Source organism: Talpa europaea, assembly GCF_964194135.1.
Source record: "Talpa europaea genome assembly, chromosome: 1".
Taxonomy (NCBI): domain Eukaryota; kingdom Metazoa; phylum Chordata; class Mammalia; order Eulipotyphla; family Talpidae; genus Talpa; species Talpa europaea.
The window spans coordinates 156,478,667-156,496,075 of NC_140073.1; the positions used below are offsets into that span (position 1 = coordinate 156,478,667).

Here is a 17,409-nt window from a genome sequence, read left to right on the forward strand (position 1 = left end):
TAAACACCATCATTAATTTTAGAGATTACATTCCGAATGATTTCTCATTTTTATGGAGAAGACCAAATAAGTGACTCATTTGGCCAATATTATTAAATTATCAAAAAAGGCTTTAAACAACACTTCAGAAATGAAATGATCTTTGGTCCACGGCTCGGAATGAAGATATTATTCATGGTGTCTTCATCCATGGGGTGAGCCGTGGAGACAGTTATCCCCAAGTGTGATATTTGACAGATTTTCAGGCAAGTTAAAATTATCTGTCATGTCACAAACTTTCCCAGCATTTACCCATCGCAGGGTGTGTGTGAGAATGGGCGTGTGCACGTGTGTCACAGGCGTGCATGCGCATGCACTTAAGGTTGTCATGATCTTCGTGAGGCTCCATGGCATAGAGCACAAAAGTTGAGGGCAGGTTTCCAAAGTGGCTTTTCCATTTTATGAATCTGCTTGCTCACCCAGAGCAGCCACTAGATTTCCTTTGAACTTTATTTTGTCTTTTTGGGAAATGATTGCATAGTGGGCTTAAGACTGATGACGGCCTGTTGAAATAGTGCGAGGGTGGGGGGCCTCCCTGGGGGCCTAGGGGTTCAGTCTTAGCGCTGTCACTGCTATGGCCTGAGTTCAATCCCGGCCAGGGAGCTGACCCCACGGTACAGCAGACCTCTCCTGTCTCCCCGCTGCTCCCCTCAGCAGTGTGTTTCAGTGGATCCGCCTGTTCTGCTCCTCACTGTCCGTGGTGAATCCTCTCACCCCCTGCACTTACAGGCTACGCCCCAGTTCTTACATGCATAAATACATAACTAGATAGATAGATAAATAAATAAGTAAACACACATACATAGAAAGAGGGCGGGGCGGGTGCGTTAAAGGGCCGATGGCAGGGGCAGCATGGCCTCAGGCCCACAGGAACGACTCCCGCTTCCGTGGTGTAGGCACTTGATGTTTAATGACTCACACCTGAAACTCCGTGACGCAGCGTCAGTTCACTTGAAGCGATGTGTTCTTAGTTATGTTGGGCAACAGGCATAAATTGGGATTGCCCGGGCACCACAGGCAGATGTCACTCTGCTAAGGGGGCTCATCTGAGTACCTTAGTTGGGGGCGGGGGGAGGTCTTTGTTTCTCGTAGACTCTGTCCTTTGATGCCAATTCAAACCCAGTGGTGGATCCTGGGTGGGCATCGTGACCATGCTTCCCGCCAGCCCCCTCGTGGACCAGGTGGTTCCTACCCCCTTCCGCACCCCCTCAGAGCTGAGTGTTTGCTGGGTATCAGGAATTGCAGGCCCCTTTGCAAGGAGGAGACAGCTGAACCACAGGTTGTAGGTGAAAACAAAACTCTGGTCTCCTGAGATCTGCTCCTTTGCCCTGGGATTTGGGGAGCATTTTTTTCATCCAACCTGCTACCCGCCTGTCACCTGGTAACTACTTTAAATACAGTGTTTTAATAATGTTGTCCGAAGTGAAATTCACCCCCCATGAACACACCGCCAGGTTGAGGCCACCATCCAGAGCACAGGTGACGTGAATGTCCCAGCTCTTCAGGCAAAGGAAGGGGCCACAGCAGTGTTCACCTGCCACTCGTTAGAGACGCGAGCAGGTTGATAATATCTAGTTTTCAGGCAGGGAAGTTAGAGGTTAACCAGCCTCAGAATCCACATAAAATATGCAGTGCAGTCATTAGTCATTAGCAGCAGGTTAGCAAAATTCTCAAACAGCAGGAAAGAGAAATACTCTTTTCAGTGGCTGTTGAAGAAGTCATCTCACACTTAAGAATTTCATAGAACAAATCCCCAAATGTAATGCGGAGCCTTTTCCTAGCTTGCCATCAAGAACTTTAACTTTGTTAAGAGGATATAAGGTACAAAACTGATGCCTTAAGGCAGCTATGGTGCAAATTTAGGTAAATGTACTTGGAGTACTGTCTGCACACTCACAACTGGAATTGCCACTGACTTAGCCCATTAGGCTTTTGCACAGTTAATTGTATCCTTTTTTTTTTTTTTAAGATTTATTTTTTTATGCATACAAGAACCCGGGTACAGGCCAGATGTGCAGGAGGGTGAGAGGACCCACCAGAGACAGAGTGGGGAACAGAACAAGCTGAGGGGAGCAGCAGGCAAACCAGGAGAGGTCTGCCGCACCATGTGGATATCTCGGTGGCCTGCTGGGATAAAACCTGTGCTGCAGAGGCTGCGGACAGCCTCACAGCCCTGGGCTCAACCGCCTGCGCCACCAGGGAGGCCCAATTATATCAGTTTTTTAAACCGATGATCTCCCTCTGTTTTATTTGCTGCTGTTAACCCAGGGCCTAAACGGCACTTCCCGCAAAGCCGGCCCTGCTGGCATTTGTTGACTTGGTAATATCAGGTGAGAGTCAAGCTGCGCTCCTGGCAGGGTCAGCATCCTCACCTGTGGTCCCCAGTGCCTTCTTCAAGCCAGGGCTTTTGGTGCAAGACCGTGGTGGGTGGGTCAGCCACGGGAACCCAGAACTCAGAGCTTCCCTGGTGGGCACCACCACCCAGAGTCCCACTCAGTAACCTCTGACCCGCTGACTGGGGAAATGTCGGGGCGCAGGTGTAGCTGAAAGAATGAGTTTCTGAGGCTCGAGGGGCTTCTCTTTCAGGTGCCTGGGCCTGCACTGGAGGCTCCTGACCGCCGCCCTCCCCCGCTCACTTCCCTGCAGGTCTCCCTCCGTCAGGAAGGGCCCAGCCCAGAGCAGCCTTTCCAGAATCCGCCTCCCAGGCATGTGTGGGAGAGGGTGACACGGCACAGAGCAAGACGCCCCGGGTTCTACCTTAAATGTTTACGAGATGTTACTCCCTGACTCTGCAAATTAGCATTTGGTTTCATCCCCGAAAAGGAAAGAACCCACAGTTTGACTTCAGACGTAAGAAAAGGTTGCGTGCGATGCCTGAGGGAAACTGCGGTCTTTTTCAAAAGAAGATAAAATTTAGCATCTTCATGTGGAAATAATTTATTCTCCAAAGTGCTCAGAACTGTGAGGGTGTTTAACACGCATTTTTCAGCTGGCATTTAAGTAGAACTGTAAAGGTCTCGGTCTCGAGTACACAACTGCCGACACCCTGGGTTTTGCTTCCTCCTGCCTTCAGACTCGGCCCAGACTTGGCTCTTTCTTCTTGCTGCAGTTTGCCTCTTGGCACACTGTTTTCGGAAAGACCTTTGTACTGACGACCTGTGTTTGGTGTTTGCCTGCTGGCCGCTCGGCCATGCTGAGGGGTTGGTGGTCAGGGGGCGACGACCACATTAGTGAACACCCCCAGGGCCAAAGGGTAGTGTTCAGGGGCCATGCAGGGGGCGGTGCCAAGGGCGAACCCTGCTGTGGGGCCCAGAGGACCTCGTAGTGGCCACCCCCGGACACCAGGACGAGACCCTCTACAAGGCCCGGCTCTGGTCAGGGCTCTGAGGTCCGGCCAGCTCTAGTCACAGCTACGCGTTAGTCTCCTAGATGCCCCGCCCAGGGGTTTGTAGCCTTTGGGACCATGACGTGTGTTTGAGGTTAGAATTCTATGTTTGGCATCCTCGGCTTTGTCGCAGAGTGATTCTCACCCCCTCTCGGCCATTCTGTGTGGATTAAGGAAGCAGCACCCCTCCCCCAGCCTTCCGCGCTTCGTATTTGCCCAGACACGCATCATGCATTGTGTGTCTGTGGGTGTTCAGGTCTGCCCGCCCCTCCGTTTGTCGGTCTTCCTAGCACTCACTGAGCATGTGCGCCTGCATCGTTGGGCTGGAGTGGCCGGGAGAGGAGCAGCATCGGCAGGTGGCCCAGGGCCACTGACCCGCTCAGTCCAGTTGAGTTGCTACCGCCCAACAAGGAGGATGGGTCTGGGGGTGTGGTCGGCAAGAGCAGGCATGCAGGTGTGCTCTCCTGCCTGTTTTACCTGTGAAGAAACCGAGGCTAAAAGAGAATTACCCAGAGCTGCTGAGCCGGGGCCAGCTGTCTGCAGCAGAGCTGCCCCGTCTCCTGGTTCTCTCCAGCAGCCTGCAAGCTGCTGCCCTCTGCCCTCCGACTGCCCAGCCTTAAGTCTGTGTCCTCTTCGCCAGAGGGCGGGCAGGGTAGGAGCTGGAAGGTGAGTCAGACGCTCAGAGGCCTTGGTGCTGTGCCTGACCTCACACTGCTGGCCAGAGAAGCACAGAACTTCCAGAAGCAGCAGCAGCCTGCATTTCACAGGCCTGTCTTCAAAACTGCCCTGGCATGTGACTGCAGATATTACAACTACACGCAAAAGTGTTGACTTCTGATCAAAAATCTTAAATCTGGGCCTCCCTGGTGGCGCAAGGGGTTAAGACACAACCCATGAAGCAATCCGCAGCCACTGCAGCACGAGTTCGATTCCTGGGTGGCCAGAGAGAAACCCACATGGCACAACAGACCTCTCCTGTCTCCCCGCTGCTCCCCTCAGCAGTGGATTTCAGTCAGTCTGCCTGTTCTGTTCCCCACTCTGTCTCTGGTGAATCCTCTCACCGTCTACATCTCTGGCCTGTACTCCAGCACTTATGTATGCATAAATAAATAAAATCTTTTTTTAAAAAATCTTAAATCCATCTAAGCAGTAGGAAAATAAGCAAACTGAGGCACTCCGCTTGTCATGGTGTCAGAAAAGAGATGAGCCCTGTCTGACCCCAGAGCCATGGACTGAAGGGTCACGACCAGGTTGCCTCCCTTTGCAGTCTGAGCCTCTGTATACCAGATTTTCTTAAAGCTGGGGACACCTCGCTCTCCTTTTTCAAACCGCATGATGTCAGCAGATGGCCAGCGGCATGGTTTGGTGCCTTCCTGGGCCTGGAGCACTGCAGGAGGACTGGACATTTTCAGGACCCGGGACAGAGCCCCACCAGGCCTGGCCAGCTGGCGTGCGCCTTCCCGCCCCTGACAGCCGCTGGAAACTCGACTCAATGTGACTTTCAATGGAAAGGGCTAAGTGTCTAAAGATTGGCAATTTACCTTCTCAAAGAGGGATCATACATTTAATTAACGTCTCCGCTTAATTGCGTTTCCTTTATGCCCGCTCAGTCTCCGCTCAGCCGCTGGAACCTCCCATGTGAAACAGAATCTCTCTGTAATTGAGCAGCCGTGAGCCCCAAACTTGAGAAATGGTTGTGTCTGATTATGTAAAAAGAGATGAGGCTGGAGAGGAGCAGGAATCCCTTGAATTGATTTCTTCTCTGAACGCCTTTACATTTTTGGAGAACCCTGGATGAATGTAAACGCGGTGCAGCTTGCATTCAGCTGAAAATCAGGTGCAGAACAAGAGCCTGATGTGTTTTCTCTGAGATGCTCCTTCGCACGTGTCCCCAGAATGACTGTCTTGGGGTTTTGCCTCACTTGACCGCTGCTTGTCCCTCCCCAGCCCCCCAGCAGGAAGGTGGCGCGAACGTGAGCCGGCGTCCAACGTGAAGGCGCCTCGAGAGCCAGAGGCGCCTTTCCAGAGCCCGGTCTGGGGCAAGATGGGAGAGAGACCATGACGGAAGTGGCGTGTGCCCGGGGTGGGTGGCGGAGGGACGCCTGGTGGGACGGGGCACGGGAGCACAGGAAGAGCAAGGCCTCCTGCCCTCGGCCCGTGCTGTGCTCCGCAGACCCGTGGAGGCCGGCCGGCCCCTCAGGACTGGGGGCGCCAGTCGACCCTTCACTCTGGGGCAGCACCCCAACCCCCGCCCCTGCTCTGGGTCGAGTCCCACGCGATGCAGCGTCCACCCAGGCCTGCGAGCCCCCCCAGCCCGGCCCTGCCCTGCTTCTCTCCACACAGGCCAGTTGACTTTCTGGTTTTCCTCGTTGGGTCGTTTTGGAGCCTCTCACACGATAACCACTTTCTATTTGTCTTTCTCGCTGATAAAAGAAGGCTTCCCTGAGATAAACGTCACACGCCGTCCAGTTCACCCGTTCAAAGGCTTGACACGCCTGCGGACTCGTATGTCCAGATACACGCGCTGCCCCGCCGCAGGCGCAGCACATCTCCGTGGCCTCAGAAAGGAACCCCAATTAGCGGTGAGAATTGGTGCCTTTTTCTGAGGCTCTGTAGCCCCCTTGGTGACTGAGGGCGTCCTGTGAACAGGGGTGGCCCATCCTGAACGCCAGTGATTCTGCTGCTCTGCTCGCGGCGTCCTTGGACATGGCCCGGGAGGACGTCCTGGCCGCCCTGTCCGCCGGCCCGGCTCCCCGTGTTGTGCTCCCTTCCTCCCACCGTCCTGACTCAGTCCGGCGCTGCGTCGCCTCCGCCTGTCCCCCACACCTGTCATCTTCCGGCCCCCCGCCGTGCCCCGCGGCCCCTCCTCCCGCACCGCCGGCCTCTGTGTGCGCCCCACGGGCCCAGCACCGGCCCGCGGGCGGCTCTGACACATCTTCAGAGATGGCGATGCGAGGAGACCTCCTCCCGCTGAAAGGGGCCGCGAGGAGGGCGAGGGTTTGAACTTCACTTCACACTCGCCTTTCAACCCGGGCCAGGCTGTTGTGATTTCCTTGGGCTGCAGAGGCGTCTGCTCTTTATTTACCAGCCCACACATCTCTGGGCTTCAGAAAGAACCGAGCTCTTATTACAGATCCAAATTAGCCCTCTGGCGTCGGTCTTGGGCCAGAGGAAACAGGTTTTCATTTCCTAGCTCCCACGGTGACTTCGCCTTGAGTTTTCAGAAGGTCTTCGCCCTCCACCGACCCCACTGCCACCGATAAATAGCCCTGCCTTTGATCATCCTCAGTCCTTTTACTGTCTCCCCAAAAAAGACTTCTCATAATCTATTGTTCCTGATGTGATCCAAAGAGTAAGTTAGGGTGTCTGTGACGGCGAGAGCGAGGAGGGGTTAAAATACATACGCCTGCCCTTTCGCTGATTTATTTTTAAGCAGATGCACGTTCCTTAAGAGCTGGCATTTTAAAGTATCTCCCCTTCCGTCAACACATGAGGAATGGAGTCAGCCCGCCCTCAGGACCGCAGGCAGGCCCTCCGCGTCGCGTGCGGCCACGGCTGCAAATTCTGGCAGAAGGTCTCAGCGTCTTTTCTCCAGATCACACCCACCAAGTTCGGGGGGTGGGAGACACCCCGCGGGAGGTCCCGCACCCTGACATGAGACCTGCGTGGGGCTGGGCACTCAGTGACCCTGGTGACGGCCAGCGCGGTGGCCGTGACAGCATGCTGGGTGCCGTGCCCCCGTCCAGCGCCCGGCCCCGGGGCGTGGGCGGGACGGCCCGGGAGGCCGCCCCGAGGACATCGGCCGGGACATCGAAACCTCGCCCGCACACCTGGCGGTGACGGCAGTAACCCGGGCGAGCGCCCTGCAACAGTTCATCAAAAACGGCCCGGCTAATGATCGGCTGGGCAGATAATCGGAGGAGAGTTAATTGTAAGGTTCGATATGGCATCTTGTCAGCAGAGATAAGTTGTCACGTTTTCCACTTGAGCTGAAACTAAATGATTGTAAAATAAGTTATGAGTGTCCTTGGGCCTGTCTGCCGGAATGATAGCTAAGAATACATTCCTGGCCCATCAGTCTCGAGCAGGCTGCTTGATATTTATGCGAGCGGAATGTTATTTTATTCCCCCTCTAGTCATGCTTGTCAGCTCCCCGAGTGAAAAGTGAAACGGCTCCTTTGACTCATCCTTCCCCAGCCGAGCCGGAGAGCCGCAGACTGTTATCATCATTGCCCGTGTTATATATTTTTTGGGGTGTGCGTTGCACATTGATGCCCGATTGGGAAGAACTAATGGCCGGCGCTGAGCGCGCGGGACGTGGGCCGGCCGGGTGCTGGGGCCGCGGCCGGCGTCCCGCGGGCTCCGGTGGCGTGAGGAGCGCTGGCGGCTGTCACTCGGCCGGCCCTTCTCTCTCGGCTGCGCCTCCCGTGACGCCGCTCTGTCAGGGAGCCTGTCATCGATAGAAAATAAAATGCGTTATTCGTATGCAGTCAGGAGGAGCGCTGGCTCCGGGCGCGCCCTGGGCTGCGCTGGGCCTCGCGCACAGCGTCTGGGGCTGGGTCTTCGGCCTCTCACTTTGAGGGATACCTTGTCAGGCTGGAGGCCTCGTCGGGCCTCGTCGGGACGGAAGAGCCTGGCACGGAGGCCTGGCGCGGCCTGTCGGCTCATATTTTAAGCCGGGGTGGGGGGTGGAGCGCCTCCTCTGGAGACTCTTCAGATTGGGAGCAGGGGGTCCATCTACTGGCTCAGCGCCCAGGACGCTAGAAACCTGAGCCCTGTCCATGTGGCTGACCTCCAGGCGGCCAGGGCCTGCCCCCGCCACTGACTGAGGGCCTGGCCCTCCCCGAACCCCACATCATTCTGTACCATGGTGGACCCTGTTGCCCCAGCCAAGCCTTCGAGTGGACACGCTGCCTTCCTTGACAGCTGCCCAGCCTCCACGCCAAGCCTGCCACTCTCCGGCCCTGGTGTGTCCACCCTCCATGGACACCAGCATCTGTGTGGTCGGGGCCACTCCTGGCCTCCTCCAGCAGGAGTCTTGCAGTCCAGTCCCCAGGGCCTGGTGGCGTGTTGGCGCGGCGAAGAGACGGGGCCACACCCCGCAGCAGGACACCTGGGAGAGTCGCTGCCCTGCCCGGTCATCTGTGAATTGGGACAAGGATGTCTCCAGAAGGTTCTCCGGCCCACAGTTCAGACCGTGGCCGCAGGGGCTTCGTGGGTCCCCGGGTGCTCTGTGCCCGCTGGCCCTGTTTTCCGTCTTCATTTTGTTGGTTTTATTGGCGTCATCCTCAGAGCCCGTCTCTGCCCTCCAGCTGCTCCTCCCTCCAGCGCCAGGAGGGCCGGTGCTGCTCTGCCCCGTCCCTGCCCAGGACCGCCTCCTCCATGTGCTGACTCAGGCACCTACGCTCCCTGCGAGGCTCGCGCTCTGGGCCCAGCGCCGCGGCCCTCGCTCCCGGAGGAGGCTGTGGGCTGGCTCCTCCCTGCTGCGCCCGTGGGGGAGGCCGCCGGCCGGGGACCCGCCAGTGAGTGGATGCCCGGGAGGGACCCCTGCTCCTTGTCGGTTCAGATAGCACGACAGAGTCTTCCGTGGTAGACGACAGACCCTTTCCACTGTTCAGAAATGGGCTCGTGGGCACAGGGATTCTCCCCTTTCTTGGTCCGACAGCGGCCGCTCACGGAGCGGGGTGCTCGGAAGCGAGCCCTGTGGATAGAAGGCGTCTTGTAGGGGGTGCTCTGGAGGGACACGCACACGCACACGTCACGTGTCATCTTCGTCACCTAAAAATAGATTTCACGCTCGTGGACCCGCACACCATCTGCGAGCTGCGGCGTAGCCCGGGCTGGCGGGTGGTTTGAAAACCACGTCACAAAGCTGGTGGCACTATTGTGTACCCCAAAACCAGCTCCACCCGCTGTGTGACCACCTAAAAGAGGACTGCTTGATAAAACCCAACCCCACAACCCGCCCGGGGCTCCTGTTTCTTGACCAAATGCGCGTCAGGCGTGTCCGCGAGGGCCCGCTCCGGGGGGGGAGGGGGGGGGCGCTGTGCAGGGGCTGCCTCCCGCCTCTTCATTTCTTTATTTTTTAACTCTTTAAGTGTTAACTTCCAGTGTCTTTTTAATTCATTTTCTTTATGATCTTTTGGATGAAACTATCGTAGTGTTCGGCTTCACTACTTGAGAAACAGCTCTGGATAGTCGCGAGTTAGTGCTGCCTCTAAACTACCCCAGAGTTTAAGTCCTTTGCCCCCAGCAGTGTCTTCGTGGCGAGCTCAAGGTGTGGTAGCTGGGCGTGGGCGCAGGGGCGCCGGGTCACTCGTCCCGGGAGAAGCGCGCAGCTGCGGGCGGGTTGGGAGGTTTGAGGCCTGGTCACTTCCGTTATCGTGGACGTGGGTGGACGCAGCGTGGGGCAGCCGGGCTCTCGGTGGAGCGGAACAGGTGTGGGTGCTTGCCCGCCCTCTGAGGGGCAGGGTGACCCCGAGAGCTGCCGCGCTGACCCACGTGCCAGCAAAGCGCAGGGGGCTAGAGGAGGCGGGAGAAGAGTAGCCGCCGTGGGTGCAGGGAGCCCATGACGTGGCGGAGAGAGTGCGGCTGTTCCGAGGATCTTAGATAGAGATCTGGGTCCAAAGGCCGAGGGACCGTGGGGGCGGAAGGGACCGGCTGTCGGTGTGGTCACGGTGCAGCGGCGTGCGCCCCTGTCCTGCGCCCCGGGACTGGGTGCCCCTGAGGACAGGCCGTCACGTGAGGTCCTGGCTCCATCCTGCAAACCGGGTGGATTGTTCCCCGTCGCCATTGGAGAAGAGAGGTCAAAGGGTGGAGGCTTTTGAAACATGGGCAGGAAGTATTTGAAAGGAACAAAGTGTCTGAGCATGGAAGGCCTTGCCCAGCTAATGACCCTGGGGGTCCCGGGCCCCTCAGGCAACCCCTGAGCCCTCTGCGTTTGTGCACGGGTATTAATTAGACGCCCCTTCTCCCCTCGGATTTCCAGAGTTTTCATCTGGTGTGTGGGATTTATTATTAAGAGAGGTGCAAGAAGCACTTTGGGGACAAGATGCAGGGGAAGATGCAAGGAGTCGCCCCACAATCCAGGGCACGGGAAGGGTGAGGGGCCTGACCGAGAGCAGGGTGGCTGAGATACACAGGCCCACAAAGAAATGGTGACTTTGTGAATTAAGATTCACTTTAGAGCCTCCGTCTCCTCAAGGCAGGAGCCATGTCTTACTTAAACCTGTGTCCGCCCTCCCCTGCCCCCCCAAAAAAAAATTAACCAGCCACAGAAGCAGCCTACGGGGGCCTCAGGCCTGCACCTCAGGGAAAGGTGCCCGGAGGTTTACCAGATGTCTGACTGGGAGGGTGGGGGTGTGGCAGGGGTGGGGGTCATCCTGCAGCTGCTGGGTGGTGGCATCAGGAGCAGCCTGTGCTGAGCAAGCACCCCCTCCAGAGGGGCCCCGTGACCAGGTCTTGGGGTCTGGCACCATTGGGTGCTGGCAGGTTACCCTGCAGCCCTCCCCACGAGGGACCCCCGGGGCCTCTCCTCCGCATGCGATGGGCATGGGGAAGAAGCCGGAGCCCCCTCACCGCGTGGTGCGGCGGCATCACCTGTCTGATGAGCCCTGGAGGTTGTGTCCCAGGCTGTGTGCAGAACCACACGTATCTAAAAAGCTGCCTTACGGTGCGTGTTTCCACGTTGCCGCAACACAGCCTGGCACTTTCTGGAACGTCTCGCAATGAATTTAATTTCAAGTGTCTATTGGAATCCTGTCTCCTTCCTGCTCCGACGCCTGTCGGGCCCACTTCTCTGGAGGGCAAGGCCGTCTGCACAGTGCCCAGGCCCCTTCCTGGCCGCGCCTCTGGCCGCCTCTGCCCGCCTCTGCCCCCCTCCCACCCCACCCCCGCGCACACCGGCCTTGTGTTGTGCCTTGGGGTCAGGCTCTGACCGTTTCCTCCTCCCCGCTTCTCACCCCGCCCCCACCTTCAAGTCCTCAAATGCCGCCTTCCCGGGAGACCTGCCTGACCTGTTTAAGATGGCAGCCCCCGGCCTGCGACTGCTCCCTGATTCCTGAGCCTCCCTGTGCCCCCCCATCAGTCACTGCCGTCCAGGTACTTCAGGGGAGTCCCTCTCAGTCAGGAACTCCAGGCGACCCTCCGTGACGGGGCCCCCACGCACGGCAGGTGCTCAGAAACTGCCGGGGAGCGAGGGGCCTGCGCTGCCCGGGACTCTCTGCCCTGCAGACGCTGAGTGGCGGGATGAGGCCTCCGGCCGGGCAGCGTCAGGCGTTTCTCCCTCAGTGCCTTGTTCTTCCTGCTGAATCACACGTGGCTCCCGACCTTGAGCGCTAGTTTGGGTTTCCCTTTGATGAAGCTAAAAATAGGCGTGATAAGTCGAGAGTTTCACTCGCGGCAAATGACCACTTTGTGCTTGGGTTTTTAAATGGTAGAAACAGCTTCAGTGAATTAAAAATTGGGCTGACTTCCCAGTGCTGCTTGGCTATTGGGGGGAAAGAGGTGTTTTCAGGAATGATGAAATGGCCTCGTGAGACGTCACTTGGGGTAGAAGAGAAGCAGGAGGCCTTGACCCCAGGCCCCGAGCATCTTGCCACTAATGGGGACGCTGGTGCACGTTCTCCATCTTACCCCAGCCCCGGGGGGTGGGATCGGGGAGGTCCTGGGCGGAGAAGAACGAATTTCTCCAGAACTCCAGCTGCGTGAGGTTGGGGCAGGGGCTGTGAGTTCCTCTCCACAAGAGGACAGAGTAAATGCCTGTTTCTGAACAACGGGTGCTCGTGAGAGCAGGGACAGCGGGAAGCGCTGGGCCCAGGCCAGCCGTGGCGGGTTATTGCGGGGTCGCGCATGGAGCCGGAGGAACGTGGCTTAGTGTTCTGGAAGTCTGCTCTTCAGCGTGACTGACTTTTGCCTCCTTTGCCTTTCCGGTCCGATGGCAGACACGGGGCTGGGGGACTCCGTGTGTTCCAGCCCAAGTATCTCCAGCACCACCAGCCCCAAGCTCGACCCGCCCCCCTCCCCCCACGCCAACAGAAAGAAGCACCGAAGGAAGAAAAGCACCAGCAACTTCAAAGCCGATGGTCTCACTGGCACCGCTGAAGGTAAACTTCCGGGGGACTTCGGGGTAGGAGTCTGCACCTCTGAAAATAAGCTCCCGTCTCTCAGACTGGTAAAGCCACGTACCTCTCGGATCACAAATGCAGTGATCCAGGCCCCTGCGCGTGCCCCCTGGCTGCAGGGTGGGCCCTCGGGCCTTTGCATCACCTCCTGGTGCCCGAAGAGGTTATGCCACCAAATTGGTTGTCCAGCTTCCTGGAGGTGACCGTGGGTTCCCCGTTGTCCAGCCTCCTGGAGGTGGCCGTGGGTTCCCCGTCACCCACCTGGTTCAATTCTTTGGTCTTGCTTGCTCTCGGCAGCCTGGCCGGACAGGTCTCTGCCGGTGAAGCTGACCACGGGCCACAGACTCACAGAGGCTGGCATCTCCCGACTCGGGGCTCTGGCGCCAGCTGGGCTGAGTTCTCATAAGAACCTGCCTCAGACTGGCTTTCAGCAGCGATGAACGCTCCTGATGTTGGTGTCGCCGCTCTCTGTCTGGTGAGCTGGGTCACACCCACACCCGGGCCGTGAGCTGGGTCACACCGGGGCTCTCGCCATCTGTGATGATTCTCCTTTTACTAGTTGAGCCCTTCGTTTTGCTCAGGGGTGGGGGCTGTGCTCAGTCATCATCACATTGTGGGCAGTGAAATTAATCAGCTGTGCTAACCCAGTTGAAGACTTCAGAGAAAAGTCACATTTCAAAAGGCTCTTGTGTCACCTGAATCATCATTTGTGCCCCCGCCCCAACAAAGACCTTGGGGCACGGGCACCCTTTCACTCTCGCCTGGGGGGCTTCGGGGGACTTCTTCCGGGCGCTGTCAGTGTGATGGGGGGCGGCCCTGCCCCGAGTCAGTCCCACGCGCTGGCCCACGGGAGCTGCTCACGGCAGGGCGGCTGCCCGGGGCCTGGAGTGGGGCCTGGTGTGTCCTTGCAGAGGACTGTGCTGCTCCGTGTGCGGGACACGTGGCCTGCCAGGCCCCTTCGTGGCTGAGCAGGGCGGGGCTGGAGCCCTCTTCACCTCGTCTGTGCCCTTTGCCTCCCTCGGCTTCTGTGAACAAGAATAGCCAATAAAACCAATTTCCCACTGTGACAAATAGGGGGTTCCAGGACATCAGTGCTGGGAGAAATGATGATCGTGGGTCAGAGGCCTCGCCCATGCCACCGACCCTCCTCTGGGTCAGCCCAGGCACTGAGCCTCCAAGCCTCTCTCGCGAGGAGTCAGCTGCCCCCCAACAGGAGGCCTGGGGCCTGCCCCCCAACAGGAGGCCTCTCACAGGGGTGGGCAACAGTCACCCACATCGGCGGTGGGGGTCCTTTTATGGATAAACACCTTAGGTTTGTCACCACGTGAGTCTCCATTCACGGCTTTTTGCAGACGCACCACCGGGGAAAAGCAAGGGAGCCCACCTGCCACTGTGTGGTTCTCCCTTCACGCACCTGCAGCCTCTGGTGGCCCTGCCCTGGGGCACGGGGAGCGGGTCGGCCGCACAGCCTCTCGGTAAAGAGAGCCACTGTGTGGAGCTGCACTGGATGCCCCAGCGAGAGGCGGGAAGGCGGGAGGTCAGAGCAGGCACAGCCGTGCTGCACAAGCCAGCCCCTTCCCGAGGGCCGGGGCCATCCAGTGTGCTCCGAGCGAGACCCGATGACCAGGCCGCCACAGACCCAGCCCAGGCAGTCCTCAGCCCACCCCGACCAACACAGGCCCCTGCATCAAAGGGCTTCCCCTGGGCTGGAGGCTGGCGGAGACCCAGACCCCCGGCCCCACGGAGAAGGCACGGGGCTCCCGTCCAGCCGGCCGTGAGTGCTGGTCAGCGTGAGTTCACAAGTTCAAGCAAGGCACAGAAGGAGGCCGCCTCTCGTGTCTGTGGCCTGACCGCTTTCCTTCCAGGAGACAGTCAGGCGGTGGCCCCCGTGACAAGACATGGCCTTCTCCCTGGGAAAGCCCCGACCACCCTCCCCGTGAGACAAGCAGGGGAGGTGCCTGTGGCTCCTGCCCCCAAAACACATGCTCTTCTCCCCCCGCTGCCACCCGAGGTCAGAGCACACCCAGCGACGGCCGTCGGAGTCAGTGATGTAGGGCATGAAGAGTCTTAACACCATAAACGCCTTACAGTCCATCACGAAAACCATCTGAGTTAAACAACCTGCTCCTGAAATTAAGGCCAGAGCTTTATTTTTGGAGGATACGGTTGGGCTCCAAGGAAGTATCTCCACTTCTCCCTGCTGCAAGGCACCCGGGCCTGGCCGCGTGGCGAGGAGCCCCGAGCACAGATGCTGACGTTCTGTCTGTCCCTGGGCGGTAACTGACCATCCTGGTCCCAGCCTGCCCCCTGGAGCTCACGGTGACTCGGCCCTCTCTAGGGGATAAGGGAAATGAAAGCCAGGGTCCTGGGGAGACCTGGAGTTGTCAGCTGGGTAATGAGGGCTTTTGTCCCTGGGATTGTCCCCCGACATGCAGGAGGGTGTGGGGGAGCTCAGGTGGTGTGGAGCCCCAGGGGTGCAGGGGAAGGGGAGTCCGTCATCAGAACCCCAAGAGCACTGTCTGTGGAGGCCTCCAGCTGGGGGCTGCAGCTTTCAACAGAGTCCACGTCTCACCCGGCTGACCTGCAGCTGAGGGACGGGGGTCGGAGCCCCAACCGCTCCTCCTTCCTCCAGGTCCTCTGCTTGTCCCCCGCTTGACCAAACCTAAAGGGCACAGGAACCGTTGACCTCACAGGTCTGCCTCCAGGCGGAGACAGGAGGGAGGGAGGGGCCTCGGGAGGCGGTGGTGCCCCTGCCTCGCGCTGTCCTCCCTGGCCCATCCCCTGCTCTCAGCCACTGGAAGCTGCTGAGCACAGGGTGTGGGCTGTCCACCTTGCCGCCCACCGTTGTCCCCAAGTGCCCGGGCTGAGCCCCGCTGAGGGAGCTGTCAGCTTCCCGAAGGCTCCAGGCCGTTCCCCAGCCGAGCGCAAAGGTGCTGGTGCTGGGGTCGTTGTGTTCAGAAGGAAAGACTCAAAGTGTGTTTGGGCCACATTCTCGCTGCCCCTGAAGCTGGAAGCGCTGTGCGCTGGGGGTCCTGGTGCCGGGGTGGGGGAGGCCATCCTGCAGGGAGTCTGCGCCCGCTGGGCTTGGAGCCGCCTGCTGCTGGAGCGGTCGCCACACTCTGCCCCGAGGGCTCGGCCTGACTTAGACAGAACGGCCCTTTTATTTCATTTACGGTTTAGAATGAATGGAATGAATCTAGTAAATTATAGGAGCAGAAACGATGACCGAAGAATTCCTGGTCTTCATGACGTTGTGAGCTAAGATGTTGGGGTGCTGCAGCCAGCCGCCGGGCTCATCTCTAACTACTAGTACCAGTGCCGGTGGAAAACCTAAGCACAGCCCAGCCCCTTGCAGGTACCAGGGGGACGGGGCTCCAGCCTGGCGTCACCCCCCGGTCATGTAAGGCCGAGCTGTCTCAGGCGCTGGCCATGCGCCTTCCAGGCTGAGATGTGAGGCTGCCACAGCGAGTGGGGAGAGGCGTGATGAGGACGGGGGCGGCGGGACCCAGTGTCCTGGCCAGGAGCGAGTGTGAGGGCAGGCGCCTGGACAGTCCGTGGGCAGCGCGGGGCGTGCAGCCCTTTCATGACTCGTCATCCTGCCACGCGGTCTTTGGATCACGAGACTTTTCTGGGTCTCCTCGTACCCGGGTCCGGCGGGAAGGGGCCCCCCACTAAAATGAAGCCACCGCCCCCCCACCCCACCCCGGGCCCTGCTCAGTGGCCCCGGATCCCGTGGCTCCCGTGGCTCCCGGTAGGTCTGGGCCACGCGTGCAAGTTTGCACTAAGTGTTCATTTCCCGGGTCCCCGGTGAGACGGCGGAAGTCGGGAGAGGTTAAGTGGCTTTCTTGTCCGGGGTCAGCTTGCTGGTAGGTGACAGAACTGTCTCTTGATTCTCTGCCTCAAACCTTTCCCACCGGGCGACAAGCGAGTCTTTGAGGTTGTGGGGCAGCGTTTGAATCTGGGCGCAGGGCGGACAGAGTCGCTTCCTTGATATGTCTCGGATTCCATGGAAAGACACCGGCTTTCATAAGGATCAGAACGTCTAGAAGTTGTGTCGCAAAGATCTTTCTTTAAAATGGCTGGGCCAGTCTGGATTTACTCATCCCGTCACACGCGCGCGGGGCCGAGCCCGCCTTCTCCCCGGGGCCAGGGGCTTTGTCCTCCAGGTCTCAGGGAATTTATTTCATCTTCTCATCTCGCTTTCTTGGTGGCTCGTTCTGGGTCTTTACAGAACCATTGTTTGGGGATGCGGGGTGGATGGTGCAATATTGAAAAGCCTACACGGGCCGTTCCCATTAAGGCAGAAAATAAATGGCCGGCACAGCAATCTCCGAGCAGGCCGAGGTGAAGACCCGGGTGTCCAGATCTCACCGACGCCCGCCTGCGAAGGCTTTGGTCCCACTTCCTTTCAAAGGAGACCCTGACCCTGGGGAAGCTTCGGGTCTCCAGCCAGGCGCCACCAGCACAGAGGAGGTGCTGTGTGTCTGACGCCCCGGGGGACGCGAGAAATACAGCAGTCCCCGTCTGATCCCCAAGGCAGCCGGGGCCTTACTGTGGGAAGGCCACCCTGGGACTCCAGACAGAGCACATGAGAGAGGCGGGCGGCCCCGAGAGGGACCCCAGAACGCATGGAGTCGTAAAAGTGAAGGCAAGCCAAGCTGCCGGAGAACTGGCTTTTGTGTCCTGCGGTCTTCGTCCATCCTGCTGCTCTTGTTTAACAACGCGCTGCAGAGCGTCTTAGGTTTTTGTGAAAGTGGCGGTGCGGGCGGGGGTGTGCGGTGAGAAGCAGGTTTCCCTGAGACACCCAGAAACAGCTGCCGCCGTGCTGGATCCTTACCTCCCGGCCTTGCGAGAAACGTTTTC

General features: G+C 58.7%; 1 protein-coding gene across 2 annotated transcripts in view; it reads left to right on the plus strand.

Moving 5' to 3' along the window:
* The window catches only part of AGAP1 (ArfGAP with GTPase domain, ankyrin repeat and PH domain 1), a gene marked incomplete at both ends in the record, with an annotated part of 360,154 nt that overhangs the window by 264,043 nt on the left and 78,702 nt on the right, over positions 1-17,409 (plus strand). For both annotated transcript variants that reach the window (XM_084255022.1, XM_084255023.1), the window contains one exon: positions 12,367-12,528. In XM_084255022.1, coding sequence (XP_084111148.1) covers positions 12,367-12,528 — 162 coding nt within the window. The remainder of the gene's footprint in view (positions 1-12,366; positions 12,529-17,409) is intronic.